Source organism: Diplotaxodon limnothrissa, linkage group LG8 (assembly GCF_057381915.1).
Source record: "Diplotaxodon limnothrissa isolate DT_005_m linkage group LG8, D_limnothrissa_male_GT1.1, whole genome shotgun sequence".
In the NCBI taxonomy this organism is placed as follows: Eukaryota; Metazoa; Chordata; class Actinopteri; order Cichliformes; family Cichlidae; genus Diplotaxodon; species Diplotaxodon limnothrissa.
Window position 1 is genome coordinate 12,528,315 of NC_140603.1, and position 27,073 is coordinate 12,555,387.

The 27,073-nt window shown below is 41.8% G+C and overlaps 4 protein-coding genes across 5 annotated transcripts; 2 read left to right on the forward strand and 2 right to left on the reverse strand.

Annotated features, from left to right (window-relative positions):
• Positions 1-152: 152 nt before the first annotated feature.
• crym (crystallin, mu) lies at positions 153-6,041 on the reverse strand. The gene is made up of 8 exons (XM_085360521.1): positions 5,752-6,041; positions 5,507-5,657; positions 5,364-5,426; positions 5,165-5,266; positions 1,326-1,509; positions 1,038-1,159; positions 857-941; positions 153-745 (listed from the first exon to the last, which is right to left on the reverse strand). The coding sequence occupies exons 1-8, from the start codon at positions 6,039-6,041 to the stop codon at positions 672-674; spliced, it is 1,071 nt and encodes a 356-aa protein (XP_085216647.1). The 3' UTR covers positions 153-671.
• Positions 6,042-7,121: 1,080 nt separating this feature from the next.
• snu13b (SNU13 homolog, small nuclear ribonucleoprotein b (U4/U6.U5)) lies at positions 7,122-8,502 on the reverse strand. Its single transcript, XM_085360522.1, has 3 exons — positions 8,333-8,502; positions 8,034-8,154; positions 7,122-7,553 (listed from the first exon to the last, which is right to left on the reverse strand). Exons 1-3 carry the CDS (start codon positions 8,333-8,335, stop codon positions 7,291-7,293), a joined length of 387 nt encoding a protein of 128 aa, XP_085216648.1. The 5' UTR covers positions 8,336-8,502; the 3' UTR covers positions 7,122-7,290.
• Positions 8,503-9,111: 609 nt separating this feature from the next.
• uqcrc2b (ubiquinol-cytochrome c reductase core protein 2b) lies at positions 9,112-14,774 on the forward strand. Of its 2 annotated transcripts, none has more exons than XM_085360524.1 (14): positions 9,112-9,202; positions 10,150-10,218; positions 10,572-10,721; positions 11,027-11,091; positions 11,182-11,238; positions 11,484-11,608; positions 11,871-11,968; positions 12,060-12,117; positions 12,207-12,302; positions 12,441-12,640; positions 12,770-12,850; positions 12,944-13,020; positions 14,161-14,314; positions 14,398-14,774. In XM_085360524.1, exons 1-14 carry the CDS (start codon positions 9,170-9,172, stop codon positions 14,479-14,481), a joined length of 1,347 nt encoding a protein of 448 aa, XP_085216650.1. In that variant the 5' UTR covers positions 9,112-9,169; the 3' UTR covers positions 14,482-14,774. The 2 variants fall into 2 exon arrangements, with proteins under 2 accessions (XP_085216650.1, XP_085216649.1); XM_085360523.1 differs by lacking the exon at positions 10,150-10,218 and adding an exon at positions 10,254-10,355.
• Positions 14,775-14,996: 222 nt separating this feature from the next.
• On the forward strand, positions 14,997-23,549 carry LOC146626406 (uncharacterized protein C16orf52 homolog B-like). Its single transcript, XM_085360526.1, has 3 exons — positions 14,997-15,682; positions 21,323-21,535; positions 22,818-23,549. The coding sequence occupies exons 1-3, from the start codon at positions 15,577-15,579 to the stop codon at positions 23,000-23,002; spliced, it is 504 nt and encodes a 167-aa protein (XP_085216652.1). The 5' UTR covers positions 14,997-15,576; the 3' UTR covers positions 23,003-23,549.
• Positions 23,550-27,073: the final 3,524 nt, after the last annotated feature.

Consider the following 27,073-nt stretch of genomic DNA (forward strand, 5'->3'; position numbering starts at 1 on the left):
AAGCAAAACTACAAAAAGAGTCTCAGAGCTTCCTGTAAATTAACAGACGACATGGAGCCGCTGGTCTGTCCATCTCTTGTAGCGCAGCAGCAGTTGTCAACTTTTTCTGTCCCCGCTTGGAACCAGAACATGGTTCATACCTCCCGACACTTTAATGATCAACAACATTAAATTAAAAACAAAACAAGGATCCAAATTTATTAGCGTCAGCCAACGTATTTTTTTCATGCATAAATCATTTCCTTTCAACTTGGATTTACTCCAGATTTTTTCTTTCAACCAAGGTGGGAAAGTGTTACAAAAGTTTAAAAAAACAGACATTTGAGTCTGCCTCAATTGTGGTCTATTATTTCCGAATATTAGTGTACCATATTAAACAATGTGGTGAACACTATAACCACAGTAGAGGAACATCAGCATGTTAATCTCACAGCCTCACTTAACTCGTGCAGTTGTAGATTTGTTCAGGTTCCTCGATATTACTTAAGTCAGTTATCTGCTTTCTTCCCTACCCTGACTTTGTGATTCATCGGCTAACAGCTAAACTTAATATTAAAATAAGCTCTGAGGAAAGGCCAGACATATTTCTTTTGCTCCTTGATAATTGTTCTTGTATGGCTTCATTCTTGGTCATTTGTGTGATGTGTAAAGGTTAAAAGTACATGGCCGCTTCACAGTTTGTAGGCTTTGGCTTTCCACTGCTCGTATACCAGGTTAGCAGCCACTGCATCTTCAACTCCCATTCCTGTTATTAAAAAAACAAAAAACAAAGACATTTTCAAAGCATTAAATTTCTTAATGAGATGAAAACATGAAGTAGAGGCCAGATTGTGTGGCTTTAAAGAGTGAGACTTACCAAGGGACTTAAACACGGTGGTCTTCTCTCTGTAAGCAGGTTTGATCCCATTAATAACATCTCCGAGCTCTGCAAACACCTCAACCTGCAAACGGCACAAACGCTGTAATATTCTTCCTCACATAAGATGCCAGTGACACACACACTGACCTGTAAGCATAACAGGAGATGACACACTGACCCCAGAGAGGATGACATCACCGGACTCGGCCATTGCTCCCTCCCTGCTGTCAGCATACACCACAGCCTCCTTCATCAATGAGTCATCCAGTTCCCGCCAATCTGGCCTGCAAGCTCCCACCGCTGGTTAGAGGAAAAGTAGAGAAACTGTTTTTCTTTTTAAAATTATTTTCTGTAGTAACCGGTAAAAAAACGCTCCATCTGTTTCCTCAGTTTTGCATAACCATCAATGTAAAAAAAAATCTCCCCCACTTCCCTTAAAATATTTTGTGGGTGAATTACTTCTCACCTGCCACATGGGCCCCTGGTTTGACCCACTGGCCACACAGCACTGGCTCTATAGACCTGGTTACTGTTACTATTACATCCGCTCCCCTCACTGCTTCCTCCACTGAACCACACACCGTCACGGGACCGCCAACTGAGCGGCGAAACTTCTCCGCTCCCTCCCTTCTGTGGTTCCACACCCGTACCTGAAATGAAGTTTCAGGGGAAGCGAAACAACCAACAAATCTTTGATTAGTTGGTGCAGTTAATGCATTAATATAGCTGTGATCAGTAACTGAGTAAATACTAAATGCAGTTTTTTTTTTTTTTTTTTTTTTTTTTTTATTAATATTTTTGGATGGACAGAAACATTAATAAATAAATATACAACTGCGATAATCATACTGTCAGTTCTCTGTCCATTTCTAGACAAACAAACAAACTAAGACAAGCAAACAAACAACACACTAACAAACAAAAAAAAAAAAAAAAAAAAAAAAAAAAAATTACATAAATAAATAAATAAATAAAATAAATAAAACCCAGGAGAAACAAAATAATACACCGCCTCCTGGAAAACATCAGCAAAAACAAAAACGAATAAGGGTAAAACCCCCTGGTGCAAAAAAAAAAAAAAAAAAAAAAAAAAGACAACAACCAAAATACCAATGACACATGAAATATCCCTCTAAGAGACCATTTATCATAATGTCTAAGAGACATTGTCAATGTACCGCAAAAAGGGACCCCAGACCTGCTCAAAAATATCTTCTCTTCCCTTCATTCTATACATAACCCGTTCATATGATGCCATCCTAGACATTTGTTCGGTCCATTCCTTGAAAGAACAGGGGCTGGATGACTTCCAATGCCTAAGAATTACCCTGCAACCAGTTATAAAAGCCAGACGCATCCACAATCTCTGTTTTTTTGAGAGAATGTTATCGTCAGGTAGTAGGCCCAGGATGCATATAGCTGGAGATTTAGAAAGATTAAGTTTAAAAATATCATTCACCAAGTTGATGATCCCATCCCACAAATAATCATTTTTCCGACATGTATACAACACTAAATGCAGTTTTTAAGTAATTTAATTTATTAAGGGATAAAAAATATCCAAACCTACCTGGCCCTGTGTGAAAATGTAATTGTCCCCTTGTTTGCAGATTTAAACCATGCTGGAGCATGAATGGCCTGTTTAAGGTCCTGTCAAAACATCTCAATCTGATTTAAGTCTGGTCTTTGACTAGGCCACTCCCAAAGCTTAATTTTCTGTTTATTGAGCCAATCAGAGGTGGACTAGCTGGTGTGTTTCAGATCATTGTCCTGCTGCAGAGCTCAGGGCATGAACTGATAACTGGACATCCTCCTTCAGGATTTTCTGCTAAAGCAGAACATCCTGGAATCATCAAGGAAACCAGGTGCTGATGCAGCAAAGCCTCCTCAGATCATCACATTAACATCACCATGTTTGACTGTTGGTTTGATGTTCTTTTTATGAAATGCTTTGAGTTTTATGGCAAGGTTTGAGTCCCATTACATGTGACTAATGGGAGTTCAGCTTTTCTCTCGTCAGTGCACAGAATATTTTCCCAGGTGTCTTGGGAATCATCAAGATGTTTTTGGCAAATGTGAGACGAGCCTTTCTTTTCTTTTTGGTCAGCAGTGGTTTTCATGTTGGATCTCTCCCATAGATGCTATTTTTGCCCAGTCTCTTTCTTAATGTGGAATCATGAACTCTGACCTTAACTGAGACAAGTGAACCCAGCAGTTCTTTAAATGCTGTTCTGGGCTCTTCTGTGACCTCCTGCATGAGTCTTCAAAGTGCTTTTGAAGTAATTTGGTAGGCCGGCCACTCCAGGAAAGGAAATTTTCTCCATTTCTGCATAATGGCTCTCACTGTGGCTCACTAGAGTCCCAATTTTGGTGCTTCTTAGAAATAGTTTTACAACCCTTTCCAGACTCATAGATGTCACTGATCTTGTTTCTCAGCTGTTGTGTTACTTTTTTAAATCTTTTAAGCCTGCTTCAGTTTGTCACAGAAGTTCTGTGTAAGTGATTTCTTTATTCAGCAGTAGGGATGGGTACCGGTATCCGGTTCTGACATAAACGGTAGTAACCAGACCAAAAAGCAGCGCACATTTCGGTACTCTGAATGGGACATTTTGGACCAACATTTTACACAGCACTCTCTACCACTATAATAGAAAACACCACATAAGGAAATATCTTCTGGAGCAATGGTACTTATCTCTAAAGAACAGCTCCAAATACCTGGAGAATTAATGCTAAAGAGCATTAAGAGTGTTCTGGTGGCACACGTCAAAAGACTATTGGTTTTTCCTTTAACATGAATGTATGGGTCATTCATACAATATTCAGGTACTGCTGCTACTGTTACTGGTCAGTAGGGCTGCCACAAACGATTATTTTGATAGTCGACTAGTCACCGATTATTTTTGCGATTAGTCGACTAATCAGATCATCATCCATTGGACATAAAACGTACAGCTTATTGCACCAGCAGCATCTGCTCTTATATAACTATCATTAGCTTACAGCTTTAAGTGTTTAAGGTATGTGCTAACTAAAAATAAAGACAAGATGATAGTTTATTAAATTTGAATGAAATTTGCAGATTGTCTCGGTGAAATTTAATAAACTCCTTGCTATCTAAAATATAACAGGACACCGGAGTATATTCTCCAGCATCTCACACTTCTGATAATCAGCTGTCTGCTTGATGTTTATTCAGCTGTGTAAAAAATATAACTTTAATCTCAGCCAAACCGATTTACTCAGGAACAAATAAAATACAAAAAAAGCCAAACAATAATATTTTTAAGTTATCTAAGTGACTCATATATGTTTAACCTGAGTAGCGAAAGACGGCGGTGGGTTTGAAAACGATTTGCCAGGAGTCCGGTGTTCTCACCGGCTCTAGTGAGCCTTGCCCCCGGCTAGCTAACGAGCTAGCGGGTAGCAGACGTCTCCGAAAACGTCGGAGCGCTTTTGAAAATATGTGGTGTCTTGATAAACTGAGCAGATATTTGAGGTTTACACAGCTACATTCTCGCCTGAAAATATGTTAAACGTTTATTTTGTGACCCAGAATGAATAATAAGAGTAATATTAAAACTAAGTAGCTACCGCCATTGTTGGAAACTGAGCTGGGCTGCGCTATGAATTCTGGGACAGAGCTACTTCTTCTTCTTCGGGGTTTAACGGCAGCTGGCATCCTTGTACATGCAGTGCTGCCATCTTCTGTTTCAGTCCGTTATTACACTCTTAAATCCTACTACTTATTCCTGCGTCTTTTGTGATCTTACAAAGCTTCAAACGACGCGTGGACTATTAAATCAGTCGTCGACGATTTTAATAGTCGACATAATCGTGACTAGTCGACTAATCGTGGCAGCCCTACTGGTCAGAGATCATTTTAAATACCGACATCTGGCAAAATATAGAACACATTTTTATCACTTTCTCACCGACACTGCTAGCAGGTCGGCAGCAGGGACTGCTCAAAGGAATGCTTTGTGCACATGCTTACTACTGTCCCTCTCTGTCAGCCCCACGAAGCTCAGCAAGCTGTGCTGTCACACATTTTGCACATTTAATAAGAGCCGACATCCTTCAGGTAACTCACAGTATGTTCAGTTTTGTGCAAAAGTCTGGGGTCCCTTATGTTGCACAGATTTCTTTAAATGAAAAAATAAATAAATGAAAACCCCTGCAGCAAACAAGCCTCTTAGTGGGGCAGACGTTGCACTTGCTTCTTATTCTTTAATAAATATGTAATAGTATGCTGTACTTAACGTATCATGTTCTCTAAAATAAATATATTTTTTGGAAGCATACCTCTTTAAATGAAAGCATTTCAGTGAAGGCTTTATAGTGACTCAGGGCTTGTTGGCCGGTCCCCAAGATGGCCAGAACCTCGGCTCCATGGCGCATCAGCAGCTGCATGACACACCAGGGCAGACCCAGAAGTTCAGAGCTACAGCAGGATTTCCAGAATAGAAAAGGCATGCTGTGAATAAATCGAGAGCGGAAGTACCTTAGCCGAGATTGCTGAAGCTCCAGCAGTACGCATGTTAGTGATTGCCTCTCCATCCATGACCTGCGGGTTGGAAGCATGAGACTGCAGCTCATAAAACCAAAGCCATCAGAAAGACAGGTGCATGCGGGGATTGAACTCACAGCTTTCATATGCCCGGACTCGGGATCCAGCAGCAACACTGTGGCTGACACTGATGGCAAAGTGGAGCCAGCCCCCCTGTTGTAGAAGCACACTAACTTTGTGGACAGGACTCCGTCATTCTCCATGTATGTAGGCATCAGCCCCAGAAACCTAGAAACGAGAGCGAGTTTCAACCAGCAGTAGCTGCACCCTGTTAATGGTTGATTTGGGCTGAAGCACTCTTGAAGCAGACGGAGGGCCTTACCCGTTGTGTTTCTGCAGGGGCACCGTGGAGCGCACAGGCTGGATAACCTCCGCGCTGTCCCGGCTGGAGAACTTACCTAAAGCCTCCTCCAGACGGGGGATCAGCTCTTTGTAATGCAACAGGCTCTCAACTTCACGCTCCCATATGATAACAGGAGGAGCCCCAGCCATGGCTGCTGCTTCTGAGACGCTGATGCGGAACTGACTTAACTGGTTTGGTACAAAATTTGAGTCAACATCGAGCGGGATTTGAGCTGCGTTCAAGAGCCGCAGTAAAGCTTTTTTAAACATGTTGCGCGGAGAGAGGCGGGACGCACAGAGGAGGCTGTATAATCCACTGCGCTTTCCAAGCGCCAGGCTCCCGTAGTCTGTGATTTGGCACCAGTTTAAGGGGAGAAAGTATTCAAACAAGCCAATCTCAGGTTGATACCCACTTAATCCGTGTTTAAGTGTTGCAGTTTCTACGCAAACGATTGTGAAACAATGTCCTGTCTTCACATTATAACCAGTAACGGGGCCAGCTAGATGCTGCTTTCACGCCCCCTAGAAGGTTTGTAAGTCCTTTGACTTCCACAGTTGTTAGTATTTGTATGACTGTAGAAATTCGGAATTATGAATTCATTACTTTTAATTGACAATTTACATCCGTGCTTTTGAGAACGTTTCCCGACTGATTATTTATCCTGATGCAAAAAAAGGAAACAAATTGTAATTAACATTTTGATGTAGTGATCAGTGTAAGAACGTGTTTTATACAGTACTGTACAAAGGTTTTGAGCCAGAAAAAATTGGAAAGAGGTGATCGATTTATCAAAACACATGCAAAAACATACGGAATTACAGCATATACAGCAAAAACAGTTTGTTGGGTCAGTGTTTGGTATGACCACATTTATTCTTTCAATTCTCTTAGGATAGTTTGCCTGTCATTTCTTTAAGTAGTCTTTGAGAATAGTTGTCAAGGCTGCTTGACTTCTGCCATGCTGAAGACAGTTTGAACCAAACATTTCAAAGCCATCACTAAATATGACCTGTTTGCCACTGATTTCCATCCCAGTGTTTCTGTAACCTGGTGTACCTCAGCCTTTTCTCCATGTTTCCTTCCACTGAGACCATTTCTGATAAGGCTTCAGTGAAGAATAGATGCATCTCTCAGGTCCTGGGTCAGGTCTCTCAAGGACATGATTTTCAGATAGTCCTCATCTGCTATTTTCTTTGACACACATCAGACCATGCAGAGATACGCCCCGTTTTCTGTTACTAACCATTTGGGAATCACTTTGTTTGAACTCATCTTGAAAAATTTTTTTTAATGAACACAAGACCAGGTTTTAAAAAATAACAAAAAGAATTATTTTATTAAGTGAGCAGGGCTACTACAAACTCCTGATGAGAAACATCGGTCCCAAAAAGCAAGAAACAAAACAAAAACACAATTAAACATGATTTTCCCCCCTCATGTTTAATCAAACAAAGGACAGCACTATTTAAAATGGTTTTTTTTTTTCCCCTCAAGGAGTTTTTGTCAGTGAAAGAAAAATCACACAAGCAGTCTCTCAATGGCCATCTGAACAGACTGGATCTGTGGCTTGAGCTGAGACCCCTCTTTTATAGTGACTGAGGTAGCGATAACGGGGCGCGACACCCCACAGGCCCGGCCCAAGGCCTGCTTGGAGCGGACGAACACGTAGGGGACGTTCTTGTCCTCGCAGAGCAGCGGCAGGTGGAGGATGATCTCCAGTGGTTCCGCATCAGCAGCCATCACGATAAACTCAGCGATGCCTCTGTTCAGGGTTTTAGTGGCTGGGGAAGAAAGAGCAACTTGAATACAACAAGTTTGTTCTTGGAAACAAAAAAACAAAACAATGCTCAGCATATTACAGGTTACACAAGAAAAAGTGCCCTTCATTACTGCTGCACCGTTATTCTTTTTGTGGCCCACAACAAAAATACAAGTGTCTGTTTAACACATTTTTCACAAGCACTTAGTAATTCATATAATAAAAGCACTCAACATTGGCTAATCATTAGCCTCCACAGGAAGACACAGCTACGGTGTAATTTAACAATTATCTGTGTAAACAATACTAAAAGTTATTTTTCTTCTCGCAGGCATTCCATTCATGCAGAAATCAGAGGCTTGTGACTAAAGCTTGTTGTTTAAAGTGAAGAGAAACCACGTTTCGAGCATGCTGGTGTCGCCTGTCCACTCAAATGCGTTCATTAACAACTTAAATATTAATTTGCACCGACCGTGTCGCACGGCACGTTGTGTTTACCCACCTTCGTTGGCTCCCTTCCTCAGTTGCTTATAGTTTGAGGCTTGCTGCACCAGATCCAGGATAGTTTTGGTCAGCGTGGCATCGGCCAGCGGGTAGGCCTTTGGGTTGACTTGTGCTTCAGTCTGCTCACCACACAGAAACAAAGTAACTCCATGTTAACCAAGAGAAACCAGTTAACGGGGAAAAAAAGTCACCAGCACCGTTTCTGGTCACTTCTACTGAATTCTGCACTTAATTTACTATGCTCGCTGGTAGCTAACTAGCTACTCTGTTAGCTTGTTCGTTCGAGAAGACACTCACCATGGTGTTTTTGTGCTATTCGGGCCCTCTCGGCGAAATGCTTCACGGAGGACTATTTTAATTCGACTGGCTTCTGAAAGATTAACGATACGATGCAAAATGCGATCTCCTGTGATGTATTCTACAGCGGTACCAACTCTCTAAGCTCCGTCGCATGCAACGAGTCCAAACGTTTGCCACACGTGTGGTGTGAGGCGCATGCGCACTGGCAAAGCTGGCGAAATCACAGGAAGTGCTTTGGGAGAAAAAAAACGTTGTTAATAAATTGAAAAATACAACGAAACAAGTCACTTTCATTTTTTTTTTTTTACCAAATAATAGACAACCTGGAAAGGGATTACATTTTTTTATTGAACAACAAATACCTTTTAAAATAAATACACGGAATTTTTTTTCTTTTCCCTTCAGCTGCTCCCTTCAGTGCTCAGCACATCTGCCCTGTGCCAAAGTAGTTCAACCTGGCAACATTCTGTTCTTTCACAGCAACCCTCCGCATGTGCTTCTTCACTACATCCATGAACATCCTCTGTGGTTTTCATTTTATCCTCCTGCCTGGCAGCTCCACATTCAACATCCGTTTACATAATTTCTAGTCCAATAAAAAAAAATATTTAACACATAAAATTATTTTATTTTATTTTATTTTATTTTATTTTATTTTATTTTATTTTATTTTATTTTATTTTATTTTATTTTATTTTATCTCCAGGGCAGCAGAGGGCGCGCGGTCACTGACTAGGCACCGTTTACAAGCGAAGAAAGCGCTGAGCATTCTGGGTAGGGCACTTTGAAGCCAGCCATATTGCTTCATCGTCCTGACCCAAGGCAAGAGGGGAGATGAAGGGGATTCGGGGAATCAGTCAGTTATCGGTGAGGACTCGGGCAATGTGTCCTACGTGTCTGTGTGTCGGAACATTTGCACACCGAGCTGTGGGCTGTGTTTGTTAGACGGTGTCTAAATTCCGGGTCGTGTCCGGGCAGGTTTTGATGAAGAGCAGACGAGGAAGCAGTCAGCTAAGTCTGGTCATGAATGACTCCGAGCATAACCAGCAATAACCTGCTAGTTACATCACGAACCCTGCGGATTTTAAGTCATTGTACACCCAGCTTAATACTGTCTATTCAGTTAATTCAAGTAAGGCTTAGAGAAATCAAACTAGTTGACGTCTGAGAGATGAGAGCTAGCTAGGTTCATGTTTATGAAGGACCTAGCCGTCGAGTTGCTTAACTTACATTTCCATTTTACTATCTAATGATGTCTTCCTCTTTCTTATCTGCAATATTGTGCAATTATTGCAGTTTGGATTTTGCAGTAAACATCTACACTTATGTGTGTTTACTGAGTGAGAACCTTTGCAGCCTGAAATGGTAGATTGTAGCTAGTTTTAAAAAGATAAGTTCTTACTTTTTCACATTTGTCGTTAAAGGCTTGTAATGTTGTTTGCCATCGTTCTGATGGAACACACCAAGAACCATATAGAGGTTGTTATTACATTTCAGAGTACATTACAATCTTACAAATCCTTGATACCTTCAAAGATAATTTGGAAGAATTAACCTGCAGATTAAAACCAGGTGATATGCTTAAACAAAATGCAGAACAGAGACTTAAGTGGGCCTTGTCATAAGATTATTTTTTCACCTGCATAATTCTAGCTTCATAGTTAGTCACAACATTCAGTTCTTTTAGTACAGACTGCCCTACTAATGCCATTGATCCCATTATTTTAAAGTTTGTGCTCATATCAGCCAAAAGGCCAGCAAAACATTAGTTGTAATGTCCTGCCTTCCTGTATTCTTTGTTTTTTTTTCCCCAGACAAGGTTTTATGCAGCCCAGGCTGCCCGTAAGGTGGAGGTCACTGGTTTTCATCCACAGGATGTTCAGGTCAGTGGTTGTTGACTTCTTTTTCTTCTCTGCAGAAACGCTTCTATGCGGCTGCCAGAAAAGACCAGTCCCTTGCTCAGCCCCTGGCTGGCCTCAGCCTCTCTCCCAGGGTTGGCCATTCCTACCAGGATGTCCACGTATGTCGGGCAGTGATGAAAATTGTAGTATATATTGGTTGTGTTTTAAGCTTTATCTGTTTGTTTCACCTTGCTGAATATAAATGTTAAGTAATCTAACTAAATGCCCGCATTATCTGAGCTGTATAAATGAAAGCCAAGGAAACCAGTTAACTGAATCACTGCCTATACCTCAGGGTACTAAGAATGCTAAAGGACATCTCTATATGTCTCCAGGTGACCAGGCTGCCCAGTGGGCTGGTTATCGCTTCACTGGAGAATTATTCTCCAGCCTCCAAAATTGGAGTCTTCATCAAGGCTGGGTGTCGCTATGAAACCCCTGAAAACCAGGGTGTCACCCACCTCCTCCGGCTGGCGTCCGGTCTGGTATGTAACTTAAAAAAAATCATCACATTTAGCTTGAAGTAACCATTGTCATCATCAACCTTGGTTCTTTGGTGTTGTTGAAAGACAGAAATGAGTAAAGCTGCAGAAGCACCAGAATACAAACCAAATCTTTATTCAGTTTTAGGTAAAAGTCTTATTTTGAGTAGAAATATAACAGTGTTTACATATTAAAAAGCCTGCACAACTGTTGTTAATAAATGGAGCTTAAGACCACTGCTTTTGTAATCATGTGTAACATTGCTGCATTTCAGTTGACATGTTACTTAACTTTTCTACCTTTTCAGACAACCAAGGGAGCTTCAGCTTTCAAGATATGCCGTGGAATTGAGGCAGTGGGAGGCAGTCTTAGGTCAATAACTAAAAGGTTTATCCTGTAAATAGTCATTTAATGCTGATTTTTTTTAGGTGTCTAATTGTATATCTGTTTATTTCTGTGCAGCGTGACTTCATCCAGAGAGAATATGACCTACACCGTTGACTGCTTAAGAGATGACGTGTGAGTCTCTGCATATCACCTGTGTGTATGATGTGTGTTGACATGATTGAGTAATAGTAATAATAATGTAATGAAAATGTTTGAAGTACTAGGAGATACTTAAAGAACTTTGTCTCTTTCTATTTACACACTTTTCCATATTTTGTTGAAATGACTACATTCACTGGAACATATGAATGCTCTGAGATGTGATGTTGCAGGAGTGATAACTGTCTTTTCCCGCTTGCTCTATTATTGGTCTCTAGTGACACAGTGATGGAGTATTTGATCAATGTGACAACAGCCCCCGAATTCCGTTCGTGGGAGGTGTCAGACCTCACCCCAAAAGTAAAGGTGGACAAGGCACAAGCTGCACAGAGCACCCAGATAGGTGGGTCCTTTGTTTCTCTTACAACACTCAGTTTTTGAAAGATTTTTAAGGGATCTGTTGTTTTAATATAGAACTACTTAATTTATATTCCCAACTGTGAGCCTGATTAATATTTTAAAAAGCTTCTTGGTTGTTCGATTAATCAATAATTACCCTGTAGAGCCTAGATACCAAACTGTCATATAGGGACAGTAATGTTCTCTCTGTTTTTTCTTCACCATGAGTGCGCTGCAGCTAACAGTCACCCATCCATCTTTTTCAGGTGTGGTTGAAGGTCTGCATGAAGCTGCCTACAAGAACGCCCTGTGTAACTCCTTGTACTGCCCAGACCACATGATCAACGACATCCACTCTGAGCATGTGAGTATATATTTTTATTTGTCTTTTATCAGTACGAAACGTACAAACTAAAACAATTATGAATTATTGCAATGTTTCCATTTTTCCCCAGCTGCACCAGTTTGTCCAGAACAATTTCACCAGTGCAAGAATGGCCCTTGTTGGACTTGGTAAGTGTTAGGATTTAAAGTATTTTCCATATAAAGAAAGAAGTAGCCAGATTTTGGATAAACGATAACAATGCTTACCTTTCTACTAGGTGTTGACCACACTGTGCTGAAGCAAGTGGGAGAGCAGTTCCTCAACATCCGCAGTGGAGCCGGCACCACAGGGGCTAAGGCACAGTATCGTGGAGGTGAGGCGAGCTGGCTGAGAGGGGGAAGGAAAAGGAAAAAATATAGGATTTAAGCAAATTTTGAATGAATGATTCCAACCTGAGAAATTGATAGACCTTGCAGACTTCCCTGTCTCATGACCTCGTGCCCATTTCCAGGTGAGATTCGCCTGCCCAGCACCAGCAGTCTGGTCCATTCAGCCGTGGTGAGCCAGTCAGCAGCAGCAGGCACCAGCGAGGCTCTGGCCTTCAGTGTGCTGCAGCATTTACTGGGAGCTGGGCCGCACCTCAAGAGAGGAGCAGGCGTCGCCAGTAAACTGGTCCAGGGTGTTTCCAAGGCAACAGCAGACCCCTTTGATGTGAGTGCCTTTCACTTTTGTAAGATAAATTGTAAATAAGCCATACGCCTACAGAGCAGTGTGTCTGCACATTAACCACAAAAACACAATCCAGCTTTATTCTAATTCAGTCTTCGTCTCCCACACCAGGTCACTGCTTTCAATACAAGCTACTCTGACTCTGGTCTGTTTGGGGTCTACACCATCTCTCAGGCTGCAGCTGCCGGTGATGTGAGTATGCCCCGTAGTCTTGAAAATAATTTTTCTTTACTTTTCCCCCAAATGAAACTGCTATTGAGAGCACTGTTTCACTCTTCTCTGCAGGTGATCAAGGCTGCTCTTGCCCAGGTGAAGGCTGTTGCTGACGGTGGAGTCACAGCTGCTGACCTCACTCGAGCAAAGTGAGTCAGACAGACAGAAACAGGATGAGAGAGACCCGACAGAATGTACCTCTGACAGAAAATGTACATTTTCTGCTATTTGGCTATAGAAACGCTGGGGGAAGGAGGGGGGAGGGGCGTGTACTTAGCGTTTATTTTAAAGATTTTTAAATTTTCAGGTTTAGGTTAATGAAAGAAAAATCTAGTGACAAATAATGCTGATAGATTCATCGGTATATAGAGTAATTAAAATTAGCTTCTTTTTTTGTTTTTCAAGGCAGGAAAAATATGAAAGGGGCCGCTGGCCTGTATAAAAGGAAGATGTTACATGCGCACTGGATTGTGTTATGTAATTTAAAAATCCTTTAAACACGCTGCAGTAGAGAGAAGCATCTCATTTTTACTGGCATTGTATGATTTATCTGCCTTCAGGAAGTGAGTTCAGACTTCTCCCACAGCTTGTAATTTCTGGTTGTTGTTTTTTTGTACAGCTGCCACTTGTTGCCTCTTTTGTGGCGTCATTGTTGATATAGAGCTAGCAGATGTTTTGGACATTAATCTCAATTATGAATTTGGCTTCTAAGTGTTCACTACCAAATGCATCCTTTCATTTGCAGTGGTGCATTTTCAACCCTCCCTAAAAGCTCAAACCCACCTGATGTTTAGTCTTTAAGGAACAGTCTGTCTTGGGTCTATTTGATGAGTCTGTGGAACGGTTCTGGTGGCCTGCAATTACTTTTAATTTGATTCGGGGTGTGTCACAGTCTGCTTTTGGTAGCACGTAATAGCTGACTGATGGCTTCACCTCTCTGTCACTGGCCCCACTAAAGAATGCAGGTCCACTGCCACTTGGGCCTTTCTTCACACCTGTCTGCAGCTGCAGTCGACCCCTGGTGGAGGCTGGCCAGCTGGACCCAGCAGCTGCTCTTGCCAGACTGGTTTCATGTTCAAAACACCCCCTAACTAGGACCTGACTCACTACTGGATGAAGCTCTGCCCTCCATCACCTCCATATTTCTTTTTTCTTTTTACTCATTCCTGTATTTTTTTTTTAATAACATTTGCAGATAAATAAGATTCCTTATTAAAACTTTTAAACAATTTTAAACTATGCTAACTGCATAATGTTTAATACATTCCCCTCCTCATTTCTTTCTGCAGGGCTCAGCTTAAGTGCCACTACCTGATGTCTCTGGAAACCTCAGAGGGTTTGCTGGAAGCCATGGGCAGTCAGGCTCTGACTGATGCATCCTACCAATCCCCCGAAGAAATCTCCAAAAAAATTGACAACATTTCCTTGACTGATGTTGCTAATGTAAGACTTTGTTTTGTTTTTTGTCTGTGCTTTGTCGTAGTGTAAAAGTGGCGTGTAAACTTAGCTCTTCTTCTTTTTTTCAGGCTGCCAAAACATTCGTATCTGGAAAGAAGACCATGGCATCCAGTGGCAATCTTGTAAAAACACCCTTCGTGGATGAGATCTAAATCCCACCCTCATCACCACACACTCAAGCGTGGTTGACAGCAAAGCAGAATTCGTTTCTTCTACATTTGAACAACAAAAAAAGGATTATTTTACAATGGTGTTCTCCTCAGACATTTGTCGTAACAACACTGGGTATTTATAGGTGTTGAAACAGTATACTTTCAGGTGATGCTGCTCTGGTGCATCACACTCATGTGTCCACGTTAACTGTATAGCTGATGTAAAATAAGGAATAAATTCTATCTACCACACCGAGTTTAAGGTCATTGGTGTCTTGAATAAAAGTTTGAGTTGGTGGAAACTGATCAAATCAGACTTGAGTTTACTTGATCTGATAATAACCACAGTGTGGCTGCATGCTTTCGGGAATGGGGCTTTAGTCCCCACCGTGTGTGTCCAGGAAATTATTACCACCTACATAAATCTGCACGATGGAAAAAAAAAAAAAAAAAAAGCTGCGAGAGTTTACGGATTTTCTCGCGAGAGTGACGGGCGTGGAGACGGGAGGGTAGAGGTAGGCTGTCTAGATTTGAGTTTGTCTTCCTCTGAGAAAGCAGGGTCATTTTGCGAGGAAAGAAGGCGTTCAGTGAAGAAGTAAGAAAGCTGGATGTGCGAGTGTGGGGGGTGAAGCTCCGGAAAGCCGCTTTAATGTGAGCATGGGCGGCGTTTTCCGCCTGTGGTCTTCCCGAGGTAGGAAACAGCTTCCATATGTGGGGAGAGAGATCGGACTGTTCATGCAAACTCAGGCACCAAGTCCAGTGCATGCATAAAACAGTATTTTGTTCTTTAAATATAATCTCCACTCGTGTTTTCCCCACGAATATCACCGAGATGCGGTGGAGCGACCCGTGACCCCCTGCAGCGATACTCCCCTCCTGGGCCAGCAGGTCGGGTCAGTCAGTCCACTTTCGGAGGAACAACAAAGAGAAATCACCCCATGCATGGACATCAAACCACCGGAAATTAAATACAATGTGAAGAGAGGGCGTGGAAGAGGCACAGGCCAAATTCCACAGTGATGGGACACGACATGCGGGTTTAGGTCACTTCTCGATGCCCTGTCTCCCTCGGTCCCTCCTTTTGTGTTCACCGACATGGATAAACTCACGGTGATATCAGGATGTCTCTTTCTAGCTGCGGACATCTTCGCCATCGCCAGCGTTGCCAACCCGGACTGGATCAACATCGGAGAATCAGGCGGTAGGTTGCGGACACTCCAGCACTGTTTTGTTTTTTGTGCTTTGCATGTGGGGAAGTCGGGGTGACACAGGAAAAGGAAATCTACCAACAACCACATGAGATGAAAAAGTTTACCCACTGTAGAAAAATAAGCAGACAGCAGAACAATTGTGGAAGATTGCACTCTTAATTCTGTCTTCTTATTAAAAACAACAACAAAAAAAGCTGCTCAATAACAACCAGCTGCACACACTGTTTCACTATTTAGGTATGCAAGGCTTTCCTGTTTGTTTCAAGGGATAAAAGTCTCTGACAAGCACATGGCCTGATGCCACAGCCACCATGCTTTACTGTAGGAGGGCATCACCTGGTTTAACCTTGCATGATGGGTGCAGTTTTCGTCTCTTACGCTGGAGAATCTTTTTTCCCTCCAGCTCTCAGAGTCCTTTAAATACCATTTGGCATGCTGTCAGCTGTTTTCACACATGCAGTGCATCCCTGAACTTTGGAAGGTCAGGTTCTGGACTGTTTTCTATTATTAAGATGAAAATAGTCCAATAGGTTCATAGCATGAGATCACCAGACCTGACTTCTTCACCTTCTACCCTGGCAGCACCCTCACCTAAATCAGAATATTTCCAGAACATGCAAAAAGTGGCCTTTCTCCTGCGCTATTCAGCACGTGAGAAAGAACAACAGGGAACTCAAGTGTCTTCCTTTTGCTGCCCCGCCATTAAGACTTGTTTCATGGACTACTGCTGAGATGGCTGTTCTTCCTCCAGGTTCTTCTGGCTCTACCGGGGAACCTAAAGCTCCATTATGGTGACCGCTCTTTGATAAGGACCTACTCACCCTTTTGGTCACTTTGGTCATCTGCTGTTTCACAATTACTGAGGTCATGGTGTTTATGGAAACACAGTTTCTTTGATCTGTGTTTCACCAACGTCACACTGTGGATGTCTACAGAGTTACTTGGACTATGGTGAAGTCCTGATAGATGTGTTTTACAAACTATGTCCAGTCCATTCAGTTTGCTGACAGTAGAGTCCTGCCACGGTTTTGACACATAAGGATAATTTAAAGCAGATAGTGTGTAGTTGGCCTGCGTTTGTGATAGGCTTGCAGCAAAGGCACCAAACCCTTCCAAATGATAGATTAATACTTTTGCAAAAAGTCTATTAAAAAGGCATACACTTGTTGTTACAGGTAACTAAATGTACACTGGAGGACAAACATTTATATTTTAAATGATTATACAATTTAAGAGTTTGGTTTGCTCAGTTTGGTTTGCTCAGCTGTTTCTTTGTATAAAATTAGATGATTAGTGGTTATTGGTAAGCGTGCGCTACAGCTGAAGATGTAGTTTCAGCCTTCCTGGTTATCTGCTTATTGCAGTAAAGCAATACACAGATGCAGCATCCAAAGCTAAACATTGACTAAAACTGGCACAAACGACTGTGTGCACAGCTGCACGAGGCTCTTGTCACCTCCATCAAAATGCTTCAGAGGAGCAGAGACAAGGATATAACAGCCGTACTGAGTGGTCATTACAGGATTGAATTTGTTCTTTAAAAAATAAATGGTTTCAGCTGCTCGTTAAGGATATAAGAAGCGGTTATTTTTGCACGATTAAATGAGAAACAGGTAAATTTTTCTTTTATAAAATGCCGTAGTTGTAAACGAACTGAAGCTCAGAAAGAGCTCACATTGTGAAGCTCTTATCTCCCGTTCCTCAAAGTAAATAATAGTGTGAAATGACTGTAGTAAAAGCCTTGTGTGCCTGTCTAATTAGCTGGATGGTAATTACCTGAAGGCAGGAAGTGCTGTGTGGGACTGAGGATGTTTGACTTTTAATTGGACCTCTTGGGAAAGTAATTTTTTCCACCCGGACAATTAAGTTCTACATGCTCAGTTCTGACATAATTCATTTTAGCCGTGTGTGCTCAGTGTAGTCACGTCTTCCTCAAACTGATAAATATATATCGTATTGTGTAAAACAAATTCTAATCCTCATTTAGGTGATTCAGTTTGAAGTAATCAGTATTTTCCTTACAGGGACACCGTATATTAAATTACTAGTGCAATCACTCTCAGAGAGATTGTCAAAGGTTTTCAAATATGTCAATGAGTGCAACTCGAGAGGATTCAACTGGTTTCAGCTGGTTGTATTTTGGTTAATTCCAACAGAAAAGGAAGGCTGAGCTCAAATGTAATAGTTACATGTGAATTTCTGTCTATGTAGACAGTAACAGATATGTGATTTTCGATGATTTATTGCAGCTAATTGCTGTATTATCAGAAACAGACTGCATGTAATTGCCAACTTGGCCCCATTTAATTGCAGACTGATGGCAGACTGACTGTTTTATGAGAACATCTGTGGCAGGTTTTAGCGACAGTGTTGATGTGCTTGATAGTCTTATTTTGCAGCAAAAAAGTAACTGTGAGAGTTAGAGAACCTTATCTTATTGGATAAAACTGATATTGACAAAGCATGTCACAGAATGGTAAAAGTCGGAATAATATTGTATCATGGGATGTCTGGTGATTCCCATCTGTAGCCTACATGTATGACTGAACATTTTCGAACACGCCGAACACTTCAAGCACAATTGATGCCAAAACATTCAAAAAGTGCTCGAGACGGAAATCCTCAGCCACCACAGGGTCAAATGGCACATCAGGTGTTAAGTGCCTGAGTTTAGGTGCTTTTTATATGACCTCCACAGTTAGCCATTCGCTTTTTAGGTGTTGATTTTCTTAGTTAGGTTATCGACTGCATACTTGCTGGAAACCTAGCTTCGTTTCCTTTAGGTAATGAAAGATTACTTGTGAAGTTCTTTCTCCAGTTTCCTGTAGACAGCTGATTGCGTTTAGTGACCCAAACAAGCTGTAATCAGAATGTTGCATTTCTGTTCCCGGTCTGTTCGGATGAGCAGATGTTTGTCCCTCAGGGCAAAAGCTTTCAGAGTTTGGATGATTGTGTGAATGTGTAGCCACAGCAGACTTGATTTTTGGATCATTAGGGCAGTTTCCAGGGAAATGGATCCACCATTTGCACTTTCCTCCACCCTGTGGTAAGAACAGGATGTCCTGTGGAAATGGGGTCTAGGTCAGCCTGCGGGGGGATCTGACTCAGGCCTGATGTTTCCTTCAGCCGGCCGTTCTATCATCACCCCAACATTAGGATCTTTGTTAACATGCATGGTCTAAAGTATTCGATTCTTTTTATGTGAAGCAGCTTTTTGTGCTGTACTTGTCTCGTGGGTGGAGTGAGGATAAAAACCACATGTGCATTTACAAATACTTAACAGTTAAATCTAAATTGACAGCGGCTTGATTGCTGTGAGTACCAGATGTTTATTCAAATGCGGTTTATTGTATTTAATTCCCTGCCAAATTAAAAGATGTTTCAGTGCTTCACTGTTTTTTCCTTCTCTCTTTTTTTATGCGGTTTGCTTGTAATCACGTTAAGTGTGTTAATACTACACTCATTGGGTCGAAATAACCTTGATTGCATTGCTAAATGCTAAAAATGAATACAGCTTCTCTTCTAAAGATAATTCAGGGAAAGAAAGAAAACAGAGTGAGGCGAGTGAACAAATGATAGTGTGGGAGGATTTTATTTAGCTTTTTTTTTTTCCACTCTCAGTGCGCGCACTGGTTTGCTTGGAGTCTTATCTTGTTGGCGTGGATGCAAAGTTGAGCAGATGCAGTCTCTGTTGGGCTCCAAGTGCAGACAGTAGCCCTCCTACCTGATATCACAGCACCCACCAGGCCTCTGGGAGACAGGAGGCCATCAGAGGACTCGCGCCACTAATCTCTTCATTTCCGTTGCTCTCTCTGTGCATGATGCTTTGCCGTTTTGTGCCAGAACTCCTGACCTGTTTGATATCATACTGCTGCTGGTGTTCTACCGATCAACCAGTTTTTTATAATAGCAGGTTCCTCGGGCCCCTGTGGACTGTGGTGGGGAGGGGAGAAAGACTCCTGCAGGGTCATCATGTCAACACAGTGTCTTTCTACAACATTAAACACTACTCACAGTAGACGTGAAGCTTAAAGGGAAGAGTCTATCAGTCACATACTGACTATTTAGCCACATTAACTACATGCAGATTGTGTGTGTTTGTGGCATAGACTGTAAATAAAAGATGTCTCCTCCATTTCTTCACCCATCTGATCTAAATGAGAAAGTGTGACCACTGCATGCTGCCCGCCGCAAGGTATACTCTGCTTTGTCGTACTTTTTGTCTCTAATGTGGGACAGAATGTAAAAAATGAACATTATGTTGCACTCAGTAAACTGTGAAACTAGTGATAAAAATCATAAACTCCTCAAGACGGTGTTTACTGAGCTCTTAGATCAAGTGAGCATACAGTCTTTGAAAGCTGCCCCCTTCAGGTCATTAGAAATGATGCCGGAATAAGGTCCTTCACCATCGGCTTAACTTTCTCAACCTGAAAGTTCATTGTCTATTAAAGTCTATGGTTTGTGTTACAGAAATAACCCACCCCACAGCTGTGATGTCATTTCTTTCCGGTGTTACTGATTGGTCCATAAAAACAAAGCAATGTTATATTTTTCCAGCTACAAAGGGGAAAGAAACACAAATACATAAATCTGTTAAGTGAAATAACAAAAGCTGCTGTGGGAAAACTGGGCGTGTCTTGCTAGCAGAAACCAGACCTGGAAGTTTCAGAGGATAAGCACAAACAACAGCAGAGAAGTCTTTTTGTGTTTTTGAGGTTTTTAGGGCCAAGTACAATAAAGTAAGTATTGTCTGCATCTAGAAGTATAAAACTGTGGGTCATCCAGGCTCCTAGGTAAAAGTTTTAGTTTCATTTCTTTCATCTTTCATAGATGAATATATCTGCACAATGGAAACATATATAAAGTGATAAGTATTGGGGTCTAAATGACCTTTAATTTCAGTGGGAACCAAGACATAAAACGAGTCATGGTTTATTAAAAAGATGCAGAATTTGCCCCAGCACAAAGTTTTAAATAACTCAGTTTTGGCCCTAGAAGTTGTACTTCTACCACCATCTTTTCTGTGGTAGAAATGGCCCATGTTGCCCTCTGATAATATTTTCGGTAGTGGTCCTAGAACAGATCCCTGTGGAACTCCGTGACTTTTATGTGGATGGATCAGTGTAAATAAGTCTATGACAGCACAACTGTAAATAGTGTCATTAGTAAAATACTGTGATCAGTATGCAGCACTGAAGTCTAATAGCAGTGTAGTGATATACTGACTGAAACTCTCCAACGATCCATTCTCATGCATTTCGTCACATTTCCTTTGCAGCAGGCTTTCTTACCTGTCTCACAACTCCTATTAGTGGAGAAGAGATCTTTCGATTCATACTGTGCCAATGACAAGATTTATCCTGTATTTCAAAAGGTTTTTTTTTTTGGAGTACCTTTACCCGTCATTCTTTGGTGAAAATGTACAGAACCAGCACTGCTTTGATGAAAACCTGAATCGATATTCACCTGAAATAATCAATACCATGTTCTATAGAGACCATTGTGTATGCCACACAATGATGTTTGCTTATTGTGTGTCTCAGCGTGATTTTTCTGCTTTGTTGATGGATGCAACATCACAAACCTCATTTTTCTCATATTTCACCTACCTTCCTTCCTCTCCCCAGGCTCTTTGACTTTGGGTCTCGTCCGGCAGTGCCAGACCATCCATGGCCGAGATCGGACCTGCACCCCCCCACGGCTGCCGGGAGAATGGATCACTGTGCTGCTCTTCATCATCCTGGGCATCATCTCCCTTACAGTCACCTGCGGTCTTGTTGTGATGTCACACTGGCACCGAGAGGCCAGCAGATATGCCCGATGGATCGCCTTCACGGGGAGTACGTATCCACTGCCACAATTTGCACTCAATCAAAAAATGCGCTCAAATAATCTTTTTCAGTTTCACCTGCGAGCGTGGCTCTGGGATGTGTTTACAGGCCTGTGGTTACTCACAGCGGGGATTGTAAAATGACTTTTTCCCTTTCTGCAAATGACTGGCTTATGTGCTCCAGCTAAACTTGAACTTGCTGAGATTTGCAGTGCAGCTGTGTGCTAATGGATGTAGAGTACCAAACCAAAATTATATAATAAATTCAGAAAAAAGCTGTGAAATAAACTTCAGCTACCTCTGCATCAGAATTATTTTCACTGTGGGAAAGCTCAGGTAATCATGAAAACATAAAAATATATATAAGGAGCTCTGTTTAATAGCTGCTAGTTTTTATTTTCGTAGAAAAGAGACATAATTAGTGTGCAGAGAGTGTCATATTACTTTAAATGTTTAAAAGAAAAACATTCAGGTTAATAACAGCTGGTCAGTGTTTTGGTAAGTGGACTGGTGCTTATATAGTCCTTTTCTACTCTATTACAGCACTCAGAGCATTCACACACACGTTCATACAAGTGCATTTTTTACGTCTAATGCTTTTAATCTAACATTCACACACTCACACTCTGATATCAGGGGCAATCTGATCAGCAGTTTGGCCAAGGATGCTTTAAAATGCATTCTGGTGGAGCCAGGAATCGAACCACTGACCTTCTGATTAGTAGGCGATGCACTCTACCTCCTAAGTGACACTTGAGACCCCAAGATTAACTCCATCACTGACTCCACCATCTCAACAGCCAGAACGGCCCACTGTGTAGGCTGCAACTGTCTTCAAAGCGGCTTTGGTGAATCAAAACTGCAGTAAAATGGAGTTTGTATGCTATCAATTTGGGTCAAGTTGGATTTTACATGCAATCAGTTTAATAATCAACTGTGGAAATTGTTGCATACTTATAAATTCACCTTAACTACTTACATTCCAGCCAGCACCCACAGATTTGAAACTCCAGGGTTTTCTCCACAATTAGTGACGTAACTGTTGCACGATGGGGATTTAACCATCCTGCAACACAGGCTTTCAGCAATGTTGCTTTTCGGCAATTTTTTGCAAACATTGGGGTTGTTGGACACTCAAACGTTGTGGAATCAGCGGTCGATGCAACTTGGTCACTTGCAAAAATATTTTCGGGGCTGCTATCCTGTTTTTACTCTGGTATGACTGAGCGATTAGTTCTGCAGCAGAATCATTGGTGCTGATGCTTCTCTATCCTTGTATTTTCTCATTGCAGTGATCCTGTTCTGTATGGCTGCGTTCATTTTCCCAATTGGATTCTACATCAACGAGGTTGGAGGACAGCCATATAAGCTGCCCAACAACACAGTGGTGGGCTCCTCCTACGTACTCTTCATTCTGTCAATATTCTTCACCATAGTGGGACTGCTGTTTGCCGGGAAGGTGTGCCTGCCCGGCTGACAAACTCACGTTCTCTTTTTAAACGCATAAAAAACCGCTACCACTGGAAGCCAACGTCGTTAGAACGAACTCTCCTGCGGCAGAGCTGGAAGCGTCGCTGAAAGCTGAGAAGTACTTGTCTTTCCCTCGCCGATGAATTGTCGCAACCGGAGCCAAAACCGCTGCAGTCCATCTGTGCATGTGTTTGTTCAGAGGCCGAGCAGGTGCAAGGAGCTCTGAAACGGCCCTCCTTGTTTTCCTTCGTGAACAAGAAGCAGGGAAGTGAACAGAAAACAGATTATAAAATGGCAAAAGTGACATGTGAGCTTTCGAGGAATTTAAGGGGGCATTGTGAACGTCTGAGCTGTCATCCTAAAAATTCACGACAGGCGACGGAGAGCTGTTGTTCTTCTCATCTGAACCATCAGGGACGATTTGCACATGTCAGGCCTGATAGCAGTCTGAGGCCCTGATATTGGCCAGTCAACCTCTGTATAATGTCTGTTCTTCCCCCAAACACTGCTACAAAATAATATAAGCTGCATTACTTTTATTTATATGATAGATTTGGAAGTGTATGTTTTAAAAGGCCAGCTTCTCTGCCAGTGCTATGTCAAGTGGATCATATTGCCTTGAGGATGGTTTACTGCAATGGAATAAATATAAAGTTCATGATACAAGAAGTCATAAAAATGCTATTTCTGAGTGGAATGTAAAATGGGCTATTAGCAACAGCTGCCCAAAGTTTGTAATGCTTGAGTCTGTGAAATGTGTCCGCACTGAAGGAAGAGGAGCTGTTGAAAGATGTCAGTTTTAAGCTTTTAACATTGTGAATAATCAGTGAGGAAAAGGTCAAGCCTGTTGTGGTTCTCTGTTAGTTTTACTAATCTTATTGATGTAGTAAACTGATTTTTCACCTTTTTTTTTTTTAAAGAATATTTTATGGATTAAACAGTGCAAAGAATGATAGAATCATCGACTTGTTTTATTCATCTATAATGCTGATGCCTGTGTGTGTGTCTGTGCCTTTTTTTTTTTTCAAATCACTGATGTTTGTAATTGTGCATGGAAGGTGTCATCGCATTAAAATTATGACAAGGGAATACCCATTCCTTTTATTTTTCATGCTTTTTCTCAAAATAATGCTGTGTGCATCTATGATGTTTGAACCACACACACAGTGTCTGCAGTAAGAGCAATCAAGGTCACACTTGAAGTTGTAGTGTGTGTTTATTGTCCTCAATGTCAACCATTACCATACTAAATATCTACACTCAACACTTTGTTAGGTACACTCTCATTAAACAGCTGATTAATCTAGCCAATCATGTGGGAGCAATTCTGTGCACATATACACTCAACAAAAATATAAACGCAACACCTTTGTTACTGCTCCCATTCCCCATGGGATGGACGTAGAGACCTAAAATTCATTCCAGATACACAATATAACCATCCCTCCCAAACAGTGGTCACAAATCAGTCCAAATGTGTGGTAGTGGGCACATCTGCTATATTGAGATAATCCATCCCACCTCACAGGTGTGCCACATCAGGATGCTGATCTGACATCATGAGTAGTGCACAGGTGTACCTCAGACTGCCCACAACAAAAGGCCACCCTGGAATGTGCAGTTTTTTGCACTATTGGGGGTCTGGGGACCCAGAACCGGTCAGTATCTGGTGTGACCACCATTTGCCTCATGCAGTGCAACACATCGTCGCATGGAGTCTATCAGATTGTCAATTGTGGCCTGTGGAATGTTGGTCCACTCCACTTCAATGGCTGTGCGAGGTTGTTGGATATTCGTGGGAACTGGTACACGCTGTCGTATACGCCAGGCCAAGACCCCGATGAGGACGACGGGCATGCAGTTGAGCGTCCCTGAGACGGTTTCTGACAGTTTGTGCATAAATTGTTTGGTTGTGCAAACCAATTGTTCCAGCAGCTGTCTGGGTGGCTGGTCTCAGACGATCTTGGAGGTGAACCTGCTGGATGTGGAGGTCCTGGGCTGGTGTGGTTACACGAGGTCTGTGGTTGTGAGGCCGGTTGGATGTGCTGCCATATTCTCTGAAACGCCTGTGGAGACGGCTTATGGTTGAGAAATGAACATTCAATGCACGGGCGACAGATCTGGTTGACATTCCTGCTGTCAGCATGCCAATTGCACGCTCCCTCATTGCTTGTGGCATCTGTGGCATTTTGCTGTGAGACAAAACTGCACATTCCAGGGTGGCCTTTTGTTGTGGGCAGTCTGAGGTACACCTGTGCACTACTCATGATGTCAGATCAGCATCCTGATGTGGCACACCTGTGAGGTGGGATGGATTATCGCAATATGGCAGATGTGTCCACTACCACACATTTGGACTGATTTGTGACCACTGTTTGGGAGGGATGGTTATATTGTGTATCTGGAATGAATTTTAGGTCTCTACGTCCATCCCATGGGGAATGGGAGCAAAAACAAAAGTGTTGCGTTTATATTTTTGTTCAGTGTAGGTGTCGTTCAGGCAGACTGCTTCAAGATGGTGAACACTAACTCACAAATAACCAGTCATTACAGTCAAGATATGAAGAACAGCTCAATTCAGTTCTGTTCTATTCATATGCTGCTAATTCACTGTAATAGTCCCCTCAATGTATATTTATTGTAAGATAAAGACCCTAAAATATTAGAGAGAAACCCCAGTTAGCATTTAGCCTGAAGGCAGCACATCACATATGAAGCACAACCAGAGGAGCGTTTATCTTTTTCCTTGGGACTCCCTTTGAGCAACTCAGTGACAGTGGGAAGGTAAAACTCCTTGGCAGGAAGAAACCTCCGGGGGAACCAAGCTCAGGGAGGGGCAGCGATCTGCCGTGACCGGTTGGGGGGGTGACAGAAGACAGCCAGAGTTCAATAATTGCTCATGATTAAATACAAAGTGGTGTAAAAAGACACAAAGTAAAAAGAGGTGAGTGAAGAAATAATGCTAAGTGCATTATGCTGAGCACCCCTCAGCAGCCAAGGCCTATTGCTGCATAACTAACAGAGGATTCAGGTTCACCTGATTTAGGCCTAACGAATCAACATCATCAAAAAAAAAAAGTTTTAGGTCTAATCTTAAAAATAGAAAGTGTTTTTATCCCAAATCCAAACTGGGAGCTGGTTTCATGGAAGAGGGTCCCTTTCTACTTCTAAATATCCTTGGGACTACAACTAAGCCTGCAGTGTGAGAGCAAAGTGCTCTGTTCAGATAATAAGGTACTATGAGGTATTTAACATTTAATCAATAAAGATTTTGTATGTTTGGAGAAAGATTTTTAAAAATCTGAATTTAACAGGGAACCAGAAACAGAGAGGCTTACCATGGTAACGTGGAAACCTTTCGAGTTCCAGTTAGTCTTCTTGCAGGAGTGTTCTGGATGAAATGAAGACTTTTCAGGGAGCTTTTAGAGTAACTAGATAATAATGATTTACAATAGTCAAGCCTTAAAGTAACAAATGCATCATCTAGTTTTTCAGCATCACTTTGAGACAATAACTTTGTCGAACCTCAAAGCAAATGAGCAGAAAATTGAGGCTACATTTCACACAGGCTCACAAAAATTGCACAGTAGAGGACTGGAAAAAGTAACCTGGTCTGTTTAGTCTCAGTTTCTGCTGCGACACTCAGATTGCAAGGTAAGAATTTGGTGTAAACAGCATAAAAAGCATGGATTCATCTCGACCTGAATAGACACTTAAGTCTAGAATCCTTCAGTATACAGAGGAGTTTGTGATTGTGTTGATACTGCGAGGTGTGCAGCTTTTGTGGGTAAAAACAAGCCCAAACGATCACATCTCTAATGCTCACCAGGCTTAATCGTTAGTATGAGGTGTTTGGCTGATATAGTGTGTTTGGTTTCCACCAAACATCTCCATCCTTGTCTTCTTTGTCCAAAGGACATGCTTCCAGAAGTCTTGTAGTTTGTTCACATGCAACTCTACAAACCTAAATTGCGATGCTATGTTCTTCTGCCAATCCTTTAAAAAAACAAACAAACATCAGTACTTGTTCAGTATTTTTATAATTGTGCTGTTATAAACGTGAACATTTGACATGCTA

Bases quoted from the DNA above. Each gene is read 5' to 3' on its own strand.
- crym (XM_085360521.1), bottom strand. From the start codon at position 6,041: ATGTTTAAAAAAGCTTTACTGCGGCTCTTGAACGCAGCTCAAATCCCG. The intron at 5,267-5,363 runs GTACTTCCGCTC...TGTGTCATGCAG, and splicing joins CTTCAGCAATCTCGGCTAAG to CTGCTGATGCGCCATGGAGC. The intron at 1,160-1,325 runs GTGAGAAGTAAT...TCCTCTAACCAG, and splicing joins ACCAGGGGCCCATGTGGCAG to CGGTGGGAGCTTGCAGGCCA.
- snu13b (XM_085360522.1), bottom strand. The intron at 7,554-8,033 runs GTGGGTAAACAC...TTTCTTCCCCAG, and splicing joins GAGGAAGGGAGCCAACGAAG to CCACTAAAACCCTGAACAGA.
- uqcrc2b (XM_085360523.1), top strand. From the start codon at position 9,170: ATGAAGGGGATTCGGGGAATCAGTCAGTTATCG. The intron at 10,356-10,571 runs GTATGTCGGGCA...ATATGTCTCCAG, and splicing joins ATTCCTACCAGGATGTCCAC to GTGACCAGGCTGCCCAGTGG. The intron at 11,969-12,059 runs GTGAGTATATAT...ATTTTTCCCCAG, and splicing joins ACGACATCCACTCTGAGCAT to CTGCACCAGTTTGTCCAGAA.
- LOC146626406 (XM_085360526.1), top strand. From the start codon at position 15,577: ATGGATAAACTCACGGTGATATCAGGATGTCTCTTTCTAGCTGCGGAC. The intron at 15,683-21,322 runs GTAGGTTGCGGA...TCCTCTCCCCAG, and splicing joins CAACATCGGAGAATCAGGCG to GCTCTTTGACTTTGGGTCTC. The intron at 21,536-22,817 runs GTACGTATCCAC...TTCTCATTGCAG, and splicing joins ATGGATCGCCTTCACGGGGA to TGATCCTGTTCTGTATGGCT.